We start from the raw sequence: 23,911 nt of genomic DNA on the forward strand, positions 1-23,911 counted from the left end.
TGATCAATAGCCTCATGTGACGTCATCAGAGGGCTGTGCATATGCAAGCTTGTTGAAGGGAAAATAGATTTGATCTTAATTTTTTTTAAAAACAAACACTGAAAACAGTACAGAAAAACTAACATGAAACTGACTGTGATGTGTCCTGTAGGTGAAAAACTGTATGTCAGAGTGAGTTTTGTTGATTCTCAGAGAGTCGTCTAGCCAGCAGCTTTAACACATAAACATATAGGCTGTGCGGTGCGTGTGCGTGCACAGAGCGACTCCAATCACCGCCGCTGTTCTGGCTGAATTTCCCTGACTGACGTCAGCTGACTCTCCGCTCCTCCGGACACAGCGCCGCGTAAAAATGCTGCTCTCGGTGCCGCCAAGGACAGGAATCAGCCCATACGGCGGTTACTCCGGCAAAAGCCACAAGAAGGTAAAGAAGCTGCCTCAGACCACTTCTATGTCCTCTCTACTGAAGTAAACCAGCCGTCGATTGCGGCGCTGTTCGAGCTCTGGCTCCCCACTTAAAATCTGCTCTGCTGTTTTAAGCTGCAGTGCCCTTGAAATTAGATCACGTTGAAACTCTCTTACCGGCCGTTGCAACGTTTGTATTTGGCTTTTCCTGTGCGTTTTGTTACAATGTGATAAAGCAGAGCGGACTCTGTTACATTGTTCCCTGTGGATTACTTGAGCAGTTTGCTTTCGTTTGTTCCGACACGGTCCACAGCTCTCTTCCTATTTCCAGCCTACGCAGAGAACAGTTTATAATTTCCCCCCTTAGGTGCGTCTAATAGGAAAACGAAGCGCTAAAAAGCCTTTTTATTTTCGACGTTAATGTGAACTGAATCGAAAACCCGCGTCCTATCGTTTTGTTTATATTGGATTTAACACAAGTTTGTAAAGTTTTTTCTCTCTCTCTCTCTCTTTTACGCGCTCTATGATGCCCCACCCCTTCAGAAATGATTACTGAGGGTTTGCGTAGCGCTATAAGCAGAGGAAAGTATAGGGGGACTGTTTTAGATTACCATACTGTATGTACAGATTAGCTGAACAGTACAGTGACTCCAACCTGGAACAGTATGCGAGCTGTAATATTGATTGGCTTTGCTCTGTGAGATGAATAATTCATGAGGGTTAAATTATCTATTCTCTATTCCGCTTCTACAGAACGGACCATATATTTTACATAGAAACCTTCTGTAGAGGAAACGACTTAACCTATAAGATTATTTGCATCAATTAAAGTAGTTTAAAACATTCCCACTCTGGTCGCTTGTTGAAGATCAAATCGAGCTCACTAATTTAAAAAAACTGTAAGAAATTGATTTTTGATAGATTTGAATCAATATTCCTGATTAAAACTTGGTTGACAGCTGTAACATCCAAACAAATTATCTAATTTATATATCTATCTATCTATATACAGTATATATATATATATATATATATATATATATATATATATATAGATAGATAGATAGATATATAATCTACTTAATACATATATATACTGATTAAGATTTTGAGCTGGAAACCATGTCAAAGATCTACTGTTCTGTAAAGACTACCTCCGGGTGACGTGGTCAATCTGTAGCATGTCAGCAAGTAGAAGCTAAATCAGCTGAAAATGGTTATAAACAAAAACAAACTTGCTTAAGTGCAGAAGCTTTCTCAACTGCAAGTCTTATGATAGAGCTTAACTTTTATTAAATCGATACATTCATTCATACAACCCATTCAAACCTGCGACAGACTGGCGGCCTATCCAGGGTGTACCCCGCCTCTCGCCCAGAACTCTAGCTGGAGATATAGGCACCAACAAGTATAGGCCTATAGGGTGTAGGGACAAGGGTGTAAGAAAATGGATGGATGGAACCCATACAAACAAATCAGCCATTCTGCTTAAAATGGCATGTGATGAATAAGAATAATGGATGACTGAACCAACATCTTCAATTAATTTCTAATCCAAATGCTGAGCTAGGTTTTGTTACCAAAATAGTATTACATCTAGTTTAAATTGAACAATGCATTTAAACTTGATAAAAAGGTAAACTGTTTGAATGGCTAATATTTATTTTCGTGGTGCTCTTTCAAAATTATATGAAAGAGCACTAAAGGAAGTGCAATGTTATGAGTCAGTCCTTGGAAAACATCCGAAACAGCTGAAATCAAATGCTTCCCACCATGCCTGTGTCATTCCCATCACTTGCTCACAGCTGGAAGAAATTTAGATTGCCCGGATTAATGACCTGGAATTCCTGGAATCCTGGATTCAGACAATATGTCCACTTTTACAGAGGCTTTTTTTTTTTAAGCGAGACTTGCACAATCTTTTTTCTCCTTTGGCTAAAGTCACACTCAGAGGGGAGGCTTGTAAATCCAGTGTCAAGTGGTAACCCCTGTTCTGTGTCGTTTGTTAATGAGAAAAGAGTGGAGAGAAGAGAGAGATTAAGAGATACTGCCCTTTATTCTTTGCTTCCCATTAACATCAGGCTTTTTTTCTTCCTCCCGCTTGTTTCACACACACATTGATTTCTGCTAAAAGCTGTTTTAAATAGTTAAGAGGAAGAATAGATTAAGATGTGAGTATAAGAGCTTTAAGATGCAGGACACTGAGGGTTCTCATTACTTTGTTTATCTGGTTCTTCTGTCCTCGCATTGCTCTACTTTAAGTATTTGAGATTTAACGGAAAGAGATTCTACCTGTGACCTTTTCCACAGTGTCTTTAACCAATCAGGTAGGCCATAAGAAATATCTCTGTATGATCTGTATGTGACCTGGTTATATTCCTGAAATAACACACCACAATGCGGCCCTTAGAACCTGGTATTTAATAAATACTCCTAAACCAATTTCAGATGTAATTTGATTGCAATAGGCCGTATATAATTAGATTTTGAAGAAATTCATTTTTTTCCTATTTGTGCAGTAAAAAGATTTTGTCCTGCAAAATAGGGTTGTATAAATAACCCGAAAAGGACATCAGTTAGAAGATAGAAATGCTGAAAAATAATGGAGAATGACCACTTAGTATATGAGTAAATTGTGGATTTACTTTTATGTATCATAAAGGATGATGATATTTTAAATAAAGAAAAATATAGTATACTTTAGATTTTTAATAAATTACTGAACTTCTGACGGACACTATATAAACTAAACCATGTTTATATTGCCAGGGAAATTTAGCTTTGAAAAGTGAGGCAACAAGTCTTTGCTATTAACTAGAAAGGTTCCACATCCTGCTCCATTTGCCCTTATTGTTCTGTTTGACCAGAAAAGCCCTTGAGTCACCTGGGGTCTGGCATCACATTCGCCACCTCCAACTGTAATTATCTCATCAGTTCTCTGCTTTTGGCTATACAAAGTCTTTGCACCATGCAGAGCGCAACTTATGTCACATCTCTATAAAAATGCTAAATAGTTGCTCTGCAACTATAATGACTAAATCAAAGAGTAAAATGAATGTCGGGATGGTATGTTTCCAGATGCAAAGAATAGGAATGATCTGTTGTTAGATATTGTAGAACATAAAGGTCTCATGTTGTGCATTTGTGACTCTGATTCCCACTGTTCTATCCTGCTGCAAGAAATGTTGTAGAATGTTTTGGATTCATCCACTCTTAAAACAATGTTATCTTTTAAAAGGTTTACCTTCATACGATTGACAGGTGACACACTGGTGCATATCTACCTTTGCTTTAAACTGCATAAAAAGGCACAATGCTGTATGAGGCATTTAACACTATAGGGCACATGATATAACCACAAAATGAACAAAGAACATGGTGAAAATGGTGCTGCTGCTTTGCTCCACAACTCAAAAGACCCAAATATCCCAGCAATGATCCCAGCAATAACATCACTGAATCTCAAGCTAAGCTATCCTGTCTGCACTGTTGAAGATTCACTCACCTTGTCATGCTGGATGTGTGAAACTGACAACGAAGCAGACTCATCTGACAACACTCAGAGAATTGCATTTCCGTCGCAGGTAATGAACTGATCTTTTGATCTTCAAGAAAAGTAAAACAGTGCAATAATGTCATGGCGGCAGTTACTTAGTCTTCCTGGTCCTGATGCAGCAGACAACTGTGAAGTACAGACAGTTGATCCCAACACCATCGACTATTCGGAACAGGAGTGCATCAAAGGTGACAAAAATACATTAAAAACATCACAGGACTTGATGTTAGAATAAATCCACATCAATTTGTCACTTTTAGAGTTGCATGGCACATTTCACAGTTCCCTTCTTGAATGTTCTTGTGCTCTTTATGCATATTTGTTCAAGATTGCACTATTACATTTTAAGTCACCTTTCATGGCTGGCAAAGCACATTGAGCTGGAGCAGTTTGAGGGGGGTAGATGCGTATCTGACTCCCTGCCATCATTTTCTCAGATGAGGTTTAGCAGAGCGGTTTTAATGAGACACTACCTTCTGACTTGGGTGCACATGAGAGGGATTAGCACTTTCCCCTAACAAGTTCAGATCCCAATTAGACAGGCCTCACCAGCCAAGCCTCGGCACTGGACTCTTCGGTCTCTCCCGTCATATCTTATCTCTCGAAGCTGTTGCAGGTTCATCCCTCCTGATTATTCTTTTCCTGCAGGAGAAGGCGAGGGAAGGCAGAGGAAGCAACTGTGATTGTGACTAAACAAATAGTGCACTATTACCACTTTAATAAGCATTAAAGATTCAGGTGAAAGTAAATGGTATCTGCGAGCCACAGGAATTTTTTTACTTAAGGGGGGAAAAAAGAGAGAAAGGCTAAAGTTTTGAAAAGATCATGCATCTGGATTTGAGGAATACGGAAAAGGTTTGGACATTATTGATCCATTGTATTGATGACTGATTTACAATGTTCTCACAGAGTATTGAAAAATCATGTGTAGTTTACTCACACAGAACTGAACTGAACACAATTAGCTCTGTGAAGCTCTGTGTTAGAACATTGGTGATGGACCTTGAGGTAAATATATCACGTCTTTGATACGTTTGAATTGCAGAGCATTTTTATATTTAATAAACAAATGTGTCAAAGATGCAGAAACAGTCACAGTCAATGATGATTGTGAGTCTATAGGAAAGTTTTTAGTTGTCTAAAAACTGATTGACAAATCTTCTAAGCAAAGCCATATCATTAGAAATTCACATACAGTGTACTTAAACAATTCACGTTAATATTTTTTCCTCAATACTTTTTCATTTTGGGATTATGTCTTTTTCTAGGTCTTTTGAGAAACAGACAGAGACTAATTAGCCTCATAGACTTCCGCCCCTTTTAGTTTTTCGCAGAAAGATTAATATTGGCTTTTAGAGCTACCATTGCTTTTATTTCTTGGAAAGAAGTACATGCTGGGGAAAATACATAACTTGCAAGAGACTACTGTAGTTCAATACATTTTTCAATAAATGTGTAATGTGCCTTTGTGTTTTTATGAGGATCCATCTGTCCTTTACTCATAAAAATATTTTTTTCTGGTTTACGTTTTTTATTGTCCATGCTTCTATCTCACCTATGGTTTCACATGACTTAGTCAGATGCAGTCTATAGAGACCCCAGCTCTGATCCAATAGGTCCTACTGACAGATCAGTTTAATATCAAGATGCGTATTCCATATATAATAGCAGGTAGCTGTATTGCATATAGTTTTATAGAGCTGATGCACCATAAATAGTTTTTTACTGCATTTTATCAGATTTATGGTTAGATAGAAAGATGCAGTGCTATTATAGCAAATGCTATTTGAGATTATGTTCATTTAATCATCCTAGTCCTTTGCTGTCAACTTTCTGATTAAAGACAGTTCACTGAGAAGAAGTGACTTTTTGGGGAAAGTTGGATTTTTGTTGCTAAACAATAAAAATACAGTGAGAATTAACAGAGACTTTTTAAAGTTGTTGGATTGCTGGGAGAAGTCATATTTCTTTCAGTCAAAAAACAAAAGAGAACCCTTACTTTTGAAAATGAGCGAGCAGCTGCTCCGTTTGTTCCATAGTGCAGGTGCCTGTGGCTTCTCCAAAACATTGACTGCATTGTCTTCAAGTCTCTTTGTAATGATTGGATCATTATTTGTGCCAATGTTTAGCTTCCTGGTTGATGTATTGCTTCAATATTTCCAGATAATATTCTTTCCTCACAATGTCATCCATTTAGTGAAGTGCACCAGTGTCTCCAGCTCAACAACAGTGATGCCAAAGCATGATGGTGCCACCCATGTACTTCACAATTATGATGTTGTTCTCAGGCCGTCCTACTTTCCTCCAAATGGTAGCAATGGCCATAATAGGAGAGAACTTCAATTTTAACTTAAATAGATCACAGTACATCTCTAAGTTCTTTGTGCCTGAGGAAATGTGCAAACTGTAGTCTGTCTTTTTTATGTAAATACCTATCTTTGGTCTCTAGAATGATCATTTGCTGTCTTTTATAAACACATCTGACATTAAGGCTTGGTAACCAGGATACTATTAGGGAGTGATGGGGAGAAAAAGAAGAAATGTAAAAACAACCCATAGCAAATCAGGTTCCAGAGAGGCTGCAATGCTTGTTTAAAAAAAGAATGTCTTAAGTTGCTTTTTAAAAGCAACAATAGAGTCCATCGATCGCAAATAGTTTGGGAGTTCATTCCACAGTCTTGGTCCAACAGCTTGGATCGGTCTCCTCCGGTGATATAGCGAGTACATTTATGTTCACTCTCTGTTTATGTTCACATTAATGTAATGTGACTAAAAGGGGTGAAACAAAAGCATGGATAAGCAACTCAAGGTCATTTTTGGAGAGAATTGCTCAAAGTTTGGCAATGTTTTGCAACTAAAAGAAGCAGGTCTTTAGAAGTTATATGGAGTATTTTTGTAGGAACTTGGCTTCATAAAAAATAACTTCTAGATTTTTCACATTAGTTGTTGATGTCTTGCTAACATAGGTAAGCCCTCCAGAATTTTTCAAAAAAGGGCCTTTTTTGCTCCCAAATGTACACTTTTTGGGTGCTCGCCCTAAGTAGGGTGAGTGATGTTTGGTCAAGGAGCTCAATTTGTGGACTACAGGCATCTTAAAGGAACAATAAGTTTAAATATATTCTGCAAACAGGTGGTAAGAGACATCAGTAAAGTGCTGAATTATTCTACCCATGTGCAGATGCATTTCGATGCAATAGTTTTGCAAATGCACCATCACAGTGATGTTTTTAATTGTTCCATAGAGGTTATCCAAACTCGGAGGAAATGGAGCTTTGTGCAGTTTGGGCTTCAAAACAGTGCTACTTTCCAGTTTTATGTTAGGCAGATACCTTCACTTTCTGTTTTTTAATCTTGTTTAAAGATTTTAAGTAACTCTGTACAACTAGTTTTAGTTGTTTTTATATGTTTTTTTTTTTTTTATTCCTGTCTTGTTAGCTTTTACATATTTCTCTTTTTATGTACCTTTCATTCTGTGGTCTAGTTTATGTTTGATTTTATGGTGTTCCTTTTTGGCCAATATTAATAGTTTTTTTATAGTGGTTATTTACAAAGAACGGTACATAATGCTTTTTAAATAACTTGTTTGGGTATGACACAGTATCAAAATGAATATTTCCTCTATGATTGCACAGTTTTAAATTGGACTGTAATTTCTTTTTCAGCAGACATATGTGGCCCCCTCCAACCATCAGATGGCTCCTCCAAGTCCCAACAGCAATAGCAATGGCAACAGCAACACAACTACCTTCAGCAATGGCAGCGGCAACAGCAACAGTGGAGCAGAGCAGCTCAGCAAAACCAACCTTTACATCCGTGGCCTGCATCCAGGAACCACAGACCAAGATCTGGTCAAGCTCTGTCAGCCGTGAGTCACACAAAAACCAGTGCTCCCACACACCCAGTAAATCTCCCCAGCTGTCCACCGTGAGCGGGAACCAGGGAAGCAGGGCTGATTAAGTTAGATCTGAGTGATGAGTGATGGGCTGAATGGTTGTAATGCCAGCATCAGAAAATTCAATAGATGAAGGAGGTAGTTGCACTAAAAGTGCATTAATGCTTTAAATTTTTCGCAATACAGTCTAATAAAAGTCGGACTCTATTGTGCAAAGTAAATGTCACATTCTGCACTATAGATAATACAACGTGGCTCATCAGTGTGTGCGTAAGGCTTGAAAAATATCAAACATCAAACAACAGCATTATCCAATCCATCTGATATATTTGTTAGGGCTATGGTTAGAGAGCAGATCAAAATGCTGAGGGCTGTGATGAATGATCCTTTTTTACCTAATTGAATTCTGGAGCCTGGTGATGAGAACCAGGAGAGCAGGGAGAGAAATGGAGGGAAGAAAGCAGAGTGGAGAAAGATTGAAAAAAGGAGGGTAGAGAGGCAAGGCAAGGCCCGTTATTTTACAGCTGTCTGGAAGATATGGCTCACATGAGACTGCCCAACCCAACAGGAAACAGCAAACCCAGGGGAAAGGGAAAGACAAACAAGGGCAGTGGTGTGGGGGTAGTGGGTCGAGGACGTGGAGAATCAGAGGGGGGAGGAGTGTCAGGTGGTGTTGCGTGGGGGTAGTTCTCATATTTCTGCTTTAACGGGGCAGATAAAGTCATTGCATGAAATTGGCCTCTCAGCAGAGCACATTATGATCAGTGGGATTCTCTCCTAAACTAGACTGAAGGAAGAGACTGTTTTCTATAGAAGTAGGAAATAAATAATGCTGTATTAGCATTTAACTCAGGAAGGGAATCAGACTTTGTTAGCTTTGGTTTATAACGTAAATGTGCACACAGACGCTCCCAACACCCCCCACTGAAAGTTGCTGTATTCTGAGATTTACTATGTACAAAGTTTATAATGAGAGGAGGGAATGTGGCTTGAATCTCCTCCTCTGGCCCCTGTAGTTTTCTCTCTGGGAGCTCTGCTGCAGCTCTGGTTCTTGACCTTTCTTGCCTTTGGTTGTTAGCAATGGATAGATGCTGAGTTGGACTGTGTAAGATGTGGTAAAGTCTCACACTTGAATAAATCCGTAGCCTTTCTTTCACACTACAACATGAAGAGTGAGAGCTTTGAGCTCAACTTAGTTAAATTAACTGTGTGAGCAGCGACTATGTAAGCAGAGCTCCCAGGCAAAAATGCAACTTTGATGTAAAGTAGTAGAAACAGGCCAATAATTATAGGATGTCCATACAGACCAGTTGCTGGTATTTTACATCTTAGCATCAGAAATGTTGTGGAAATAACACACAAATAGTCCAACAGAAATATACTTAAATGGTATGGTTGATTAAGGTAGAGTAGGTCTTCTTAACTTGGTGTTTACCAAAAGTATTGACACTGCATTGAATTAATTTCACATTACAGCTACAAATTTCAACATGTTTTATTAGGTTTGTATGTGATAACACAAAGTAGAATATATTTGTGCCGTAGTAAAAATGACACATAGTTCTCAACATTTATCATAGCCAAAAATCAGTTAATAAAAGTGTGGCTTATATTTTGCTTTAAATGTGTTTCAATATTTTTGAACCACTTCTCTCTGCAACAAGAAAAGTGATTTGGATAGCATATTCAATTAAAAATAATTAAATATTATGCTGATTGGCAGCTTTCAATAGTTTTATGCGTAGACAAAAAAGTGAAGCAGATTAAGGCAATTTGTAGTTTGGAAAGAACCAGTTTGCAGTAATCCACTAGATAGAGTGGCAGATTACAGTTTTAGCAGCTCATCACATAATCCTTTAAAAAAAACAGTGAAAGAGACTCTCTGTTGCCTAAATAAAACTCGCCAGTAGTTCAGTATTGTTAGGTATAAATCGGATTGCATTGCAGGGGGCACTAAGACCCAGCGGAGCATGTAGGAGTTACACACAGAAAAGCTGGTTAGTTGAATGGGAGCATGGCTCAGAGCCAGCATTGGACAGGACAGCCAAGGAGAGGCATATCACATTACACTGGATGCACATGCCTGGAGAGATAGGAACTGATAGACACTTCTGCATGCAGAAGCATTTGCCTATGTCAGCCATTATCCCTTCTTCCTCTGCAGTTTCTTTATGCACCAAACTGAGTAGATATGGATTATTATTAAGGTGGTGTGTTGTGAGGTCTGTAAATGCAACAGGGGACTTTTTTTAAACCACTTTTCACATCATGTTGAATCCCCTGTTGAAGTACAACTCTATCAATATTTTGCATGAGCTGGAAGAATAAAGCATGAGCTTTATTCTTGGAAGGAATAAAGATGGAAAATCTTTAATTCTGCCTTGAATGCAGAAACGCACAGGACATTACTCTCAGTTCATTAAATTTACCCTCTGCCCTTAAAGATTTCCTCCATCCATCCATCCATCCATCCATCTTCTTCCGCTTATCCGAGGTCGGGTCGCGGGGGTAGCAGCTTCAGAAGGGAGGCCCAGACTTCCCTCTCCCCAGCCACTTCTTCTAGCTCTTCCGGGGGAATCCCGAGGCGTTCCCAGGCCAGCCGAGAGACATAGTCCCTCCAGCGTGTCCTGGGTCTTCCCCGGGGCCTCCTCCCGGTGGGACGTGCCCGGAACACCTCACCAGTGAGGCGTCCAGGAGGCATCCTGGCCAGATGCCCGAGCCACCTCAACTGGCTCCTCTCGATGTGAAGGAGCAGCGGCTCTACTCTGAGTCCCTCCCGGATGACTGAGCTTCTCACCCTATCTCTAAGGGAGAGCCCAGCCACCCTACGGAGAAAACCCATTTCGGCCGCTTGTATCCGCGATCTCGTTCTTTCGGTCATGACCCAAAGCTCATGACCATAGATGAGGGTGGGAACGTAGATCGACCGGTAAATCGAGAGCTTCGCTTTTTGGCTCAGCTCTCTCTTCACCACGACGGACCGGTACAGCGCCCGCTTGACAGCAGACGCTGCGCCAATCCGCCTGTCGATCTCCCGCTCCCTTCTTCCCTCATTCGTGAACAAGATCCCGAGATACTTGAACTCCTCCACCTGGGGCAGGACACCCCCCTTGACTCGGAGAAGGCACTCTACCCTTTTCCGGCTCAAGACCATGGCCTCGGATTTGGAGGCACTGATCCCCATCCCGGCCGCTTCACACTCGGCTGCGAACCGCTCCAGCGAGAGCTGCAGATCATGACCTGATGAGGCCAGTAGGACCACATCGTCTGCAAAAAGCAGAGACGAGATCCTAAGGCCACCAAATCGGATCCCCTCAACACCTTGGCTGCGCCTAGAAATTCTGTCCATGAAAGTAATGAACAGAATCGGTGACAAAGGGCAGCCCTGGCGGAGTCCAACTCTCACCGGAAACGAGCCCGACTTACTGCCGGCAATGCGGACCAGACTCTGACACCGGTCATACAGGGACCTGACAGCCCGTATCAAAGGGCCCGGTACCCCATACTCCCGGAGAACCCCCACAGGGATCCCCGAGGGACACGGTCGAACGCCTTCTCCAAGTCCACAAAACACATGTAGACTGGTTGGGCGAACTCCCATGCACCCTCCAGGACCCTGCCGAGGGTGTAGAGCTGGTCCAGTGTTCCACGACCAGGACGAAAACCACACTGCTCTTCCTGGATCCGAGGTTCGACTATCCGACGGAAAAGATTTCCTGATACATATAATTTATTATCAGGTTGCATAACTGCATACAGTGTCACTAATCATAAAGCAAGAGTTAAATTCATGAACAATACATGTATTGAACCTGGAAAAAAGTCAGATTGTCTCAGTAAAGTTTCATAGTACTAAATTGTTAAATATAAATATCAGGCATTGTACCAGAATGACCAGTGGATTTAAACTTTGTCATTTTGCAGGTATGGGAAAATTGTGTCCACCAAAGCCATCCTGGACAAGACTACCAACAAATGCAAAGGTGAGACATATAAAAAAAAAACATTCCTTTGTGATTAATATAGTTAGGTTTAAAAGTATTCACACCACTGGCAGATTTAGTTTTGAAATTCATTTCATTCGACCAAGAAATTTTACTTCTGATATGAAGGTTCTCAACCAGATTTAAGTCAAGATTTAGCCTCTCATAAAATGTTAAAAATGCTTTAAGTCAGAAGAAAAAAGCATCTGTCCATGTCTATACCCACATATCCTTACAAGGTCACTAGAGGGGACGGTACCTATCTCCACCGGTCATTGGGTGACAGACACAGGACACATTGGACAGGTTGTTGGCCCATTACAGGGCAACACAGAGACACACTGTACAAACAAACATAAACACACACAAACACAGGGGTGTGTTGGGGGCTTTTAGAACATTCTAGTATGCTCTGAAAAATGAGGATGTGAAAAATGTCCTCATTTTTCCATGTGCCCTGATACTGAAGGTGTGTTATCATAAAAATGTCCTGATATGTCACAAAAACAAGTACATGCACACATACCCACACACATACCTGAGAGCAATTCAAACTTACCACTTTGCCAAACATGCTTGTTCTTGGACTGTGGGAAGAAGTTCCCAGAGAAAACTGACACATGCACTGGGAAAACATACAGACTTCATATAGAAGGACCTCTAGCAGGATCTACTTCCCACAAAGCAACAGTGCAACTAACTGCGCCACAGTGCAACACCAGAAGAAATATGCTATTAAAATTTTATTATTGCTTTTCCTCTAAATCTGTCAAGTCTATGAATAATATTAATTTTAATATTGTTTTTAATTTGTGCATCAAAAAACTTAAATTCAAATTCTAAAAAAGTTAAATAATACAAAAAATGTTATTTATTTTTACCAAACAACTGGCAATGATAAAAAAATAATAATTTTACCACAGTGATTCAGCCTATTTAAATGCACACTTGTTCATTTGGCTGTTCTTAATAATTCAACTGCCCTTTCTTGATGTAACTTATAGTCGTCTTGCTCAAGATGCATTATAACACCTCCATTTCTAGAAAATGTGTGGAAAGCCCAGTTGAACTCTATTGGAGCTGGTTTGGTCTGATTTAAATTTTTTCAACTGAGGACGGTAGCAGTTTGTGTGGACCTAGTGGCTCAGTGTCCAGGGTACCATTTTATCAGCCGAATGAGCACTCATAAAAAAAAAAGTTATCTGCCAGTTGTGCTAGATTTTCTATCAATTATAGAAATGTCCAGTCAGTGGGGAGTGGGTGACCTCCTATGCTGTTCAGAGTGCAGACATTGTTGTGGTGTAGGATGATGATGATGATGATGAGGTTGGAATTAGATTTTTACATTTTTGATTTTGTGCTATTTTTCTGTTTTTTTATTGAACTTGAACTGCATTTGATCACCCCTTGGTGAAAATCTGTAATTACTTAATTCACCGTTTTCATGAAACTTGCTACTGTGCTACTTATGAAAGCACAAAGAAGTCAATTTTCAAAGAATTATTCTAAACTGATTGCAGTTTACTTGAAATACAGTTCATGAAACCTTTTGTTATATTTGAAAAACATGTAAAATAAGTATGTTCACTGGTTTATAAGTTCAACTCATGTACTTATTCTCTGACATGCATCACACTTCACTGTATTAACTCACATATCATGTTTTGTTTTTGATTTCTTCAGGCTATGGCTTTGTGGACTTTGACAGTCCAGCCTCTGCACAGAAGGCAGTGACAGCGCTGAAGGCAGTTGGAGTACAGGCTCAAATGGCCAAGGTGAGAATCATGAAGTATGCTCTCATAATATATGCTGGGTTTGTTTATTAAAACAGTTTGATTTATTCATAATTCTTTTTATGTAGCATTTTAACAATGCCTTAGAAAAAAAACCATCTTTTGTATGTAGCTGATTTTCTTCTCTTTTTTTTCATACGGTACCATTGATCATCAGCTGTTTGCTGTTGGACAGAAGAGTAGTGCTAAAGTATAATAAGAGAAAAAAGTCTCTAAAAGGCATGAAACTGCTTAATGTCATCTAATGTTTCACTAGACGGCTATAATAAAGTAGCCTTAAATAAACTGCCTTAAAAACATTTTTTTCTGACCGTCATGTGGTTAATAATTTTTTATATTGGGAGCAGACGCTGTCATGCCACACTCCGAGAGAGGTATTGGTATTAAACAGGGCTTTATTATAATTTCAAAACAAAAAAATTAATGTGGAGCTGAAATTCTCAACCGGTTTTAGCATCTTACACTGGTGACCAGCACATTTAACATGGCTAGAATTACAAAAACAAGTCTTAAACTCTCCAGTTATTTTAAAGAAAAGCAGAGGCATAAAACCCTTCAACAATCAGGATAAAAGAGCATTCATTAAGTTATTTTTTTAAGAACACAGAATTACAAAATAATTCATTTTTTAAAAATGAAAGTGTAATATTTAAATCCAGATATAAAATTTTTCTCTTAATATAGCCGTTTAGTTAATAACATGCTAACTTATTTCCACTGCGTATCCCCTTTATAATCTTTAATTTGCTCTGTGCCAGTGCCCATGTGTTTGCTGCATGCTGTGCTGTTCGGGTGTGCTTCTAAATCTGTGTCGTAATCCACTGAAGGATACCTGTTTCCACAAACAAGACCCCACGGACACATGCAGGGATACGGTGTGTTCACAGTGGTGACGGTGTTTGGGGAGCAGGTCCCATGGGTTGCTCCCTGGACTCCCTTTACAAAGGAGCTGCCTGTTCTCCCCTATGGCTTCTGACTCAGTGTCTGAGCAGCTTCTCAGTCAGCAAGGCATAGTGCCCAGCCACCCGCCCTGTCAACACACACACACACACCGTGAACTTGACAATCACGCATGCACTTCAGCAGCCTTGCCTCAACTGGATTATCACATGCACTCACAGTCACGCACAGCTGACAACACCCTGGGAAAGCTGATCTTACGTTAAGCCGGATCACTGACATTCATACCGCCTCTCGCTCACAAAATGGCTCAATTTTGCTCAAACCTTGTGTCGGAGTTTACAAGAAGGCTCATGCTTGCGTCAGCATGCTCTCTGACTCGCTTACAGCTGAAGTTTGCAGCAGGTTTTCTCTGTTCACTCGTCCTACACTAGAGGAAGAGAGAAGAAGGTGAAGGAGAAGTCACCTTCCTCATAGGTCGCAGAGATTACACATGCATTATTCATAGCATGGAAATTAACTTGCACTGCATTAACTGACTTTTAATCACATTGCAGATGATAAATATGCATAATAGCTAGAGGTGATATAGAGTGAGCATCTTACAAGACACTGTAGGTCAAATAAAAATTTGTTTGAATAGCACGTAAAACACAGAAGAAATTAGTTAGCAAAAACACAACAGTGTCATTTATGAGGTAACTTAATGTAGTTTTTTAATGATTTCAAATGCTGATCCAGGAGAGATAAATAATTCACGTTGATTTAAAAAACATGTACTTGAATATAAGATCAGGATTAGTTATATGTTACCTTTAGCAAGAAAACAGGATGTTGTTCCTCTCAGACATTCTGCTCTCACCACAAGAGAGAAAATCAGCATTTCAGACCATTGACGAAAGAAACTGTTTGAAATTTGAATTTGCTTTTGCATACCATAATTTACTTTACTATGTTTTCATTAATCATCGGCTATAATATGATTTCAATATTATTTTGTGCAATAAAACATTTAACCTTTTTACTTCGCAAAGGCAATGTAAAATTTTACGTACAGCATATCAATTTTTGTGCTATTTATGATCACAAAGAAGCAAACAGCAAAGTCTCCTTTTCATTGATCATGTTGTGTCTTTGATTGTGGTCAGCAACAGGAGCAGGACCCCACCAACTTGTACATCTCTAACCTCCCGCTCTCCATGGATGAGTCAGAGCTGGAGAACATGCTGAAGCCCTTCAGTCAGGCCATTTCCACTCGTATCCTCCGCGACTCCAACGGGACCAGCCGAGGGGTGGGCTTTGCCAGGTAGAACCTTTGTGTTCATCAGTCACATTTAGTCCTGGGAAGGATGTGTGGGAAAGATGCTCAATAAATTCATCATTATTTAGAGATCCAAAATTTCGTGAAGCCAGGCACAGATTTTAAGGACTTTTAGAAGAAAAGCAGGGCCACACCATCACATTTATTCTTCATTAATTCACAGTGGGAATGAAATGCGCACGTTTATCCATTATTTCATGTCAGATCCTTTGGGAAACTTTTAGTTCCTGCCTATAGCATTTTGATGGATTACAGAATGTTGGAACCCACAGCAGGGGATCGATCAGAATCACACAGACAATCATAGGTCAGCTTGTTTACTATTCTCCTGTGCAAAGAACATGTCATTGTTGTATGGAAAATCAGGGATTTTGCACTTGGTACACTTTTACCAGCTAATATTCATGCAATTTCCTTTGAGGAGTGGCAGCTCACAGTAAAGGAGAAGCATGTTTTGTTTTTTCTTTAGAATGTGTGCTAATAAAGTGAGGGGAAGTCCATACGCTCTGTGATTGGTCACAATCTGAGTAGTGTGGAGGTGTGCATACATAGACTGCATTAGCAAAGTAGTCCTAATACATCTCTTTTTTACAGACCCACATTGAGATTTTTTTTAAAGCTCTCATCTTTTCTAGAGCACATTGTTCCAATTAAATCCAGGTAGGCTTAGAAAAATGTCATATAAGTACATTTGTGTTGGTTAGACAAATTAGTTTTGTCTGCATTGCTTCCAAACAACCAGTCAGTATGTAGACAGCATCTAATGGTTGCTATGGAGAACTGATGACCCCAAGATGCCACTCTTTGCCGCAGCTCTCTGATAATAACTTTGGAGATTTTTATTTTACCCGTCCTTACTGTCCTTCTTAATAAGCCTGGTCACAAGATAAACATGTGATTGTTCATCCTTGTGGCTAAGAGAAATGGGCCTGTGTCATGTAACTTTGATGCACCAGAAAAACAGGAAGTTATGGATTACATTGTCCTCAATACTGTGATCAGCTTAGGTAACAGTAAGGTAACGGTATATTATATTTTAAATGATCAAAAAGCAAGAATATAAACGATTATTACAACTGAATTTTATTCAATCCATTGAATAAACTAACTTAAATTGAAAAAGTGATTATAAAAAATCTTAACGTTTTCAAGTGATACCAGGCTTTTGCAATACAAGAAAACATTATTTTAAATCTTTTTGCACATTTTTACATAATGAGTAGGGAGATGCAGTATTTTGCAGGTGGTTATGGTTGAATAACATAAGCTCTGAAGAAAAAAAAGCTTCAAGTGATAATCAGAGCTCCCTGGCTGCCATGTCAAGTTGAAATGTTTTAATTACTTTTCAGGATGGAGTCAACTGAGAAATGTGAGGCTATCATCCAACATTTTAATGGAAAATATATCAAAACTCCTCATGGAGTTCCAGGTGAGTTTAGATTTTGTTACTTGCATTGTCTTTTCTTTTTTTGGAAAAAAACTAAATCCCATGTTGGTCAGGTCCAAAAATCAATATAGTCCAATGCGAATAATGTTAGTGGTGGTAACCACGAGCTGGCATGATGATTTGTTATTAACTCCTGATTTAGCGCCGACAGAACCTTTGTTGTGTAAATTTGCTGACGGAGGCCAGAAGAAGCGTCAGAGTCAAGGCAAATACCTTCAGAACGGTCGTTCCTGGACAAGAGATTCTGAGTCTGTGAGTTTGTTTATAACCTTTTAGCAAAAAAAGACTTTGATAATAGCCCCCCTTGTGGTTAAATACTTACTATGTCGATTTTGTACAGGGAGGAATGACTCTCACCTATGATCCCACCACAGCCCTACAGAACGGGTCAGTGGTACACCTCTGGTCCATTGCATTTAAAGTTATAAAAACTGGGATTACATGACAGTCTCTAAGAACTGTATGTGTCTTTGTGTAGGTTCTATTCCTCTCCCTACAGCCTTGCACCTAATCGGATGATCGGACCGGCCTCCCTCTCCCCATACATGCCTTCCCCTGTGTCCACCTATCAGGTATGAGGATTATTTCTGGGAAAATATTGCCATTTAAATGTACTCTGTCAACCTTGTAAATAAAGAATTAATCTGATACAAGCTGACACAAACAGATTTTTAGCTTGTCCTTAAATCATTTTCATTAAATTTAAAAACATTTTTGTTCATATACAACAGAAGAAATAAGCCAGATTTTTATCCCTGCAAAACAGTCAAAAAACATAGGAGAGGTTTACAAATGTTTTGTTAATCTGGATTATAATCCATACATTTTCCTACTAGAAACACATGGACCACCATGAAGCATTGTTATTTATGCCTTTATATGTTAGAGACTAGGTTAATGTAATCACATATTCCCCTGCCCAGAGAAACATGTTAGGACTTCTTCAGGTTGCGCAAAATGAGGCTGCCAAGTTTCTGGACTAGTTGCCAAAATTTTCATCACAGTGCTTGTAGTCCAGCTACACCATCTCCCCATTCACTTCAGATTCAAGATCTTCGTTCTTCCTTGTAGAGCTCTAAAGGGACAAGGTTTCTCATATAAATCGGAAATGTTACAAACCTGTGTCCCTAACAGACACCCGAGGTAACTATGAAGTGATTGGGTTGCCAGCCATGATGACTAATTATTTGCTGCCAAGAATCCAAGAAGTCCCTGGAATACAATCCACCTTGTGGGTTGTCTGTTTTTTTTCCGTAATTACACCTCTGAATCAGTGACTCATTCACACTTCTATACGTCACTGTATTATGAAAACCGATGATCTGCTAACACTGTGTTTCTTTGCACACACGAAAGTTGCCTCATTGTGTGTATAATACACATTGTATTTTAGATGCAAAGCCACTGCCCCAGGTGACTATATTGATCAAGAAATGAGCTTCTTGAAATGGCTGAACTTACACAATTTATGGCATAACACTGAATTCCTGTCTCTTAGAAAAATTAAGTGCACTCTTGTTGTTTCCACAGCAAATAAAATTTAATGTATGGTATCTAAAGAGTGCTGGTAATCAGGTGTGCTTCATTAAATGGTCATCAACAAGTGCGGCCGGCCCTATAAACACAGGAGTTTTGGCAGTTTGTCAAAACTGCCAAAACACAAGAGTGTTAGCGCTTTGCTAACTCTCTTGAACAAACATGAGTGTTAGCAAAACGCCAAGATGAAAAGACATCAGGCCCCAGAAATCCAACATAAAGAGTTTTATGACAGCATTTCTAAACTATTTAAGCCCATCATTCAACACTGGGAATGATTATTCAAACATGGAAACATTTCAGATCGCCTTTCCTGTAGTTGACGTCTCGTCAGATTCCCCTCTTCAAGACAGTGTACAGTGTTTCTTAAACATTGTTGGGCTGTATTTAAGATCAGAAAAAACTCTACAAATAAGAAAATAAAATAAAATGATAAAAAAGAAAGCATATTGCTCTTAAATGAAAGATGTGTGTTCATCCTTATGTTACCTGCCTTCTCTACCTTGTTGCTGCAGGTACACAATCCGTCCTGGCTACATCATCAGTCATACATCATGCCTCCCACAGTGAGTTTCTCTAAACCTCTCAGTCTGTCATTTTTGCAGCTAAGCACTATTCTGCCGTGTTCACATTTTGTGCCACGACCTTCAATGTTCTGTCTGAAAATGTCCCTCCAGCTGTGTCTGTTGCACTCTTCCCCACAGGGAGCAGTCCTTGCGTCAGGAATGGAGCACTCCATGTCCATCCAGCCAACCTCCATGATAGGACCTCTGACACAGCAGCTCAGTCACCTTTCAATGGGCAGCAGTGGCACTGTAAGTAGATGTGGAGCTGCCAACGGCGTTTAACTGATATAGCTCTGCTGAACAGTTCTTTTCAAATTTTTGTCTAAGAGTAGAAACAGGGATGACTAAACCCTCAAATGCATAGAATTTTTCAGCTTTCCAATGCCAGCAAGTTAGGATAGAAGTGAATATTTCTTTCACAGTATTACAGAGATATGTGCACTTCATTTATTTGTGAACATGTTATTTTAAATGTATATATATGTCCTCTAACAGATATAGATATTAGTTGTGTAATGCTAGATAAAAGGTGGGAAAATCTGGAAAATATTTATCAGGGTCACAGAAACAGAGATGATGCATGTGCCATTTCCATTTCTGTATGTTGAACAGGTCAGATATCACTTTTCAGCCAACGTGTTTAATAATGCCAAGTGGTTACCTCTCTTCTACCTGTTTAAATGTTATTGACTCAAATAAACACAAAATTAAATGATTAATTTTTCCCCCCTCTGAGCTTCAAGAAAACTATTTTTTAAATCCTGCGGTGTAATCTGTAGATAATTACCAAGCCGTATTTTTACTATCAGCATACATGTGTTAGTAATAGAAAAAATACTGAGCTCTTTCATGAGATCAATATCTCCACTTCTCTCCAGTATATGCCTGCGAATGCGTCTATGCAGGGTCCTTACCTACCCCCCTACACTCAAGTGCCTGCCACCAACATCTCAGTGGAGGTAATGTCTACTTTCTCAAAGTTTAATGTTAAAATTCTGTGATTAACTTAAATCACTTATGGTTTGATCTCTGTTGATTCTTCAAGGAAAGTGCCATCCAACAGCCTGTTCCTATTGGTACTCCAACAGAACACACAGCGTACTCCTACCAGCATAACAAATAAAGAGGTTGGTTTGCATCTCTGCTTTCGTTGTCTGCTATTGTAGCAGAGGCTGCTTTTCATTGGCTGCTCTCTGTCTCAGATCTTCTTTCTGGAGCCTGGAGTGACTGTCCAAGGGGCCAAAGTGCTGAAGCCAGGCTTTGGGTCTCTCCACATAAGGCGTCAGAAACTTGGAGATCAGGCAAACATGGACTGTTCCACATAAAGGACAAAAGAAAAGAGACATTTTCCATGAACTTGTATTTCAAACTAAACTGGAGAATACTGGGAAAAGAGGACGACCTGAACAAGGAGCGTCTATTTTGATAAGAAGTCCAACACACTACACTAAAGGTTTTACATCCCGCATATGGGTTTCCAATGTCACGCCAGTGACGTAGAAGGAAACCAGGAAAATAATATCATGTTTTGTTTTGACAGTTTATAAAGTGTGCTGAAATTCCTTCCCCTTTTTGTCTGATATTCTCAGATGTCTAACTGCCTTTTTGTACATTGTTTTTCCAGTTTTGGAAAAACTTTTTTGGTTCTTTTTTTTTTTTTCTTTTAGTTCTGATTCGTGCAAATATTTGATTGAAGTACTTTTAAGCTGACAGCTCTTTTATTCTCTTGGACAGGTGGCTAGTTTATCAGTCAAAAAGCCTTATTTAAGCTGGTGTGGCTCAAATAATTTATAGTCTCAACAAAGCTTCAGACAATCACACAATAAGAAGATTTCAAGATAGGGAAAACTTTGATGACAGATTTGTCTCTGGTGACTTCCTGTAAAAGAATGGCATAGATTTAAAGCATTCCAGATACAGAGGCATGCAAAAAATTTTTTTTTTGAATTTCTTGTTGCATGTGTGTAGCTCCGCAGCCAAAGGAAATGACTCACAAAAGTCATAAACTTAAAAACATCATGTTTAATTTATCTTCATGTAATGATTCCTAAGACAAGCAGAAATGTGCTTTTTGTCTGTGTTTCTGCCTTTTGAATTTTGGTTCTTTGTTTGCAAGCAGTGATTAAGATTTTAAAGACTTCACTTTTGCATGACAATGTATTATCAGTTATAAAGAATATTCACTCCGAGTTGTTCCACACAGTACAATCCAAAGCTGGTAAACAGGGATCAAGACACACATAGCTGCCTGTAAATAAGAGACACATGCATTCAGACTTCCTTTGGATTTCCTTTATTACCAATGAAGAATCGCCTCAGTTATTTTGCTCATGTCAGTCCAACTGCTCTGGAGTTTTCCTCACGTCCATTTAAGAAAAGATGAAGCCGAATTTCTCCAGAACCCCATGAAATGGATTCTAAAAAAACAGGAATGAGATGCTTGCAATTAGAGTAAGAAGACTGTGGCTCTGACCTGTTTTATCTAAAAAACAGAACACTATTAAGATGATTTTTTTGGGCTGGTATAGAGAAGCTTTAAATCTGTACTGGCCTTTGCTGTAAGTTTGTCTATTTTGGTTTTAACCTTTGTCATTTGAAACATTTGTTATTTAAAGGTTTTCTTTTTTACATGTACTTTTAAAACATGTTCCTATCTTTCAGAGGCTTTGATTTTATTTTTGATAGGGTGTTGTGTTGAGAAGTAGATTGAAGAGATTTCCTTTTCTTTTTTCTTTTTCTTCAGATAGTGATTGTTTGTATGTTGTTCGAGTTTCTCTATTGATGTAAAAAGGCTTTAATACGCTCAGAGACACTTTTCATTCCGTCTTGTGTCACACAAGTTGGCACTTTACAAGCCTGACTCCAGATCATTCGTAATGCCAGATTCAGATTGTTACACAGTTGAAACCAATGCAGTTGGGATCAGTGAAAAATTAGAAAAAATCCTCAAAACCTCAACTTACCTCATTCTGCTCAAGCAATGTAGTCTTAATTCTGTGTGTAAGGTTTAAAGGCAGTCACCACTGACAGACTGCTCACAGCTGGTACTGTGTCTTCATCCTTTAACCCATCTGTCCATTCTTCTGAAACTATGCCTGAAGTCTGGTGATCTATGCAATTAATTTATTATCTGAGTAAATGCAATACTAAAAAAAAAAACCCAAAACACACCTCAGATTGCTTCACTTTTACGGCTTTTACCTTTCTTCATAAAAATGTTTTTCTTTTTTAAACACATTTTTGCTCTTGAGTTGGTAGAGAAAGTGCCTGATTGACCGGCGTTTTCTCTATAAAGATTGAAGTAATGGTTTCCCTGCCAATCTCCTTCCTGTTGCTGTGCACTGCCGGTCAGCTGGCTAAAAGAAGGAATTGGTATTTTTCCCATACTGACGAAAAATACCAATTCAGACCAATAGTCAAGGTGTGGAAAACTAAAAAATCTCACCCCCTGTCACTCCAAATCAATGCTTATTTAAAGCTTTGAGCAGGATGGCTAAGCAGAAGCACCTATATTATTTAATACATTTTTTAAAAAATTGCTTCAGTAATGTAATTTTACCATTGAATAGTAGTACTTTCAGTTGAGGCTTTCATACCATGAGAATCTCATATCTGATCCTGTCTGCAAATCTGGTCCAGTAATTGTTGGATGAGTTGCAACATTAAAAGGGAACAATGTCAAATTAAGGGTTTTTAAAGAACTGGAGGAAATTTATGCGGTCTGACAAAACATGACAGGTGTAATTTTGTATGCACAAAGACATGACGTGATTTGTGAATTCAATCCATGCAGTTTCACGGTTTTTCGTTGAGATATGTATTATAGTTTGTTGTAAAAAGATTTTGAACGTTTTCTTTGAAACAAGAAACTAATGTTCACTTAAAAAGACAGAACGACTCATTCAGAAATGCCTTAGATTTCTCTAGCAGGGGTTGGGAAATGCTACTCTGTCGTACCAGGTTTCTTTCTCTGGGTTTGTTTTCGTGCACTGCACATGTTAGAATTGTCATTTCAGACCTAATCATTGAAGTAAAAATGTTGGCTTGAGTATAAGTTCATGCTGCTACTAATTTGGGATTTCTGTCTCCTACCTAAAGGTCACTCATTACACATGAGGTCAACTTGTAAACTTTTTTTAAATGTCCATGAATGCTTGTTTGCTGCATCACTTTCTCCTCAGTAATGCTTGTGCCATGATGCAGGATTTTTGTTCTGCCGACGTGAAGGGGAAAGCATCCCTAGTTTGAAGTTGTTGCTTGGTTTGAGATTTTCAATAAATTGTTTTTCACTGTAGTTTGTGTTTAATCCTTCATAGGAGTAAATTATAATTTAAAATGTAATTGTATCAAACAAGTTAAACTTATGTAGAGACAAATTAAACAGTGATGCATTTATTTTCATTAATCTTGATGATCACAGAAAAACTCTAAAACTGTTAGTTTGTAACAGAAATCTTGTCTTAACTGTATTAAGACAAGATTTATGGAATCATGAGGACGTCTGTCCACTGGAGA

At 38.9% G+C, this 23,911-nt stretch overlaps 1 protein-coding gene across 3 annotated transcripts; it reads left to right on the forward strand.

Annotated features, from left to right (window-relative positions):
* Positions 1-246: 246 nt before the first annotated feature.
* On the forward strand, positions 247-23,690 carry LOC116727426 (RNA-binding motif, single-stranded-interacting protein 2-like). 3 transcript variants are annotated; one of them, XM_032574865.1, is made up of 14 exons: positions 247-421; positions 7,621-7,823; positions 11,775-11,833; positions 13,517-13,608; positions 15,681-15,832; positions 17,197-17,276; positions 17,437-17,546; positions 17,635-17,681; positions 17,773-17,866; positions 19,346-19,396; positions 19,535-19,645; positions 20,275-20,355; positions 20,442-20,523; positions 20,599-23,690. In XM_032574865.1, exons 1-13 carry the CDS (start codon positions 350-352, stop codon positions 20,517-20,519), a joined length of 1,230 nt encoding a protein of 409 aa, XP_032430756.1. In that variant the 5' UTR covers positions 247-349; the 3' UTR covers positions 20,520-20,523; positions 20,599-23,690. The 3 variants fall into 3 exon arrangements, with proteins under 3 accessions (XP_032430756.1, XP_032430748.1, XP_032430741.1); XM_032574857.1 differs by having other exon boundaries at positions 248-421; positions 7,624-7,823; positions 15,675-15,832; XM_032574850.1 differs by having other exon boundaries at positions 250-421; positions 15,675-15,832.
* Positions 23,691-23,911: the final 221 nt, after the last annotated feature.

Source organism: Xiphophorus hellerii, chromosome 1, assembly GCF_003331165.1.
Source record: "Xiphophorus hellerii strain 12219 chromosome 1, Xiphophorus_hellerii-4.1, whole genome shotgun sequence".
Classification (NCBI taxonomy): Eukaryota; Metazoa; Chordata; class Actinopteri; order Cyprinodontiformes; family Poeciliidae; genus Xiphophorus; species Xiphophorus hellerii.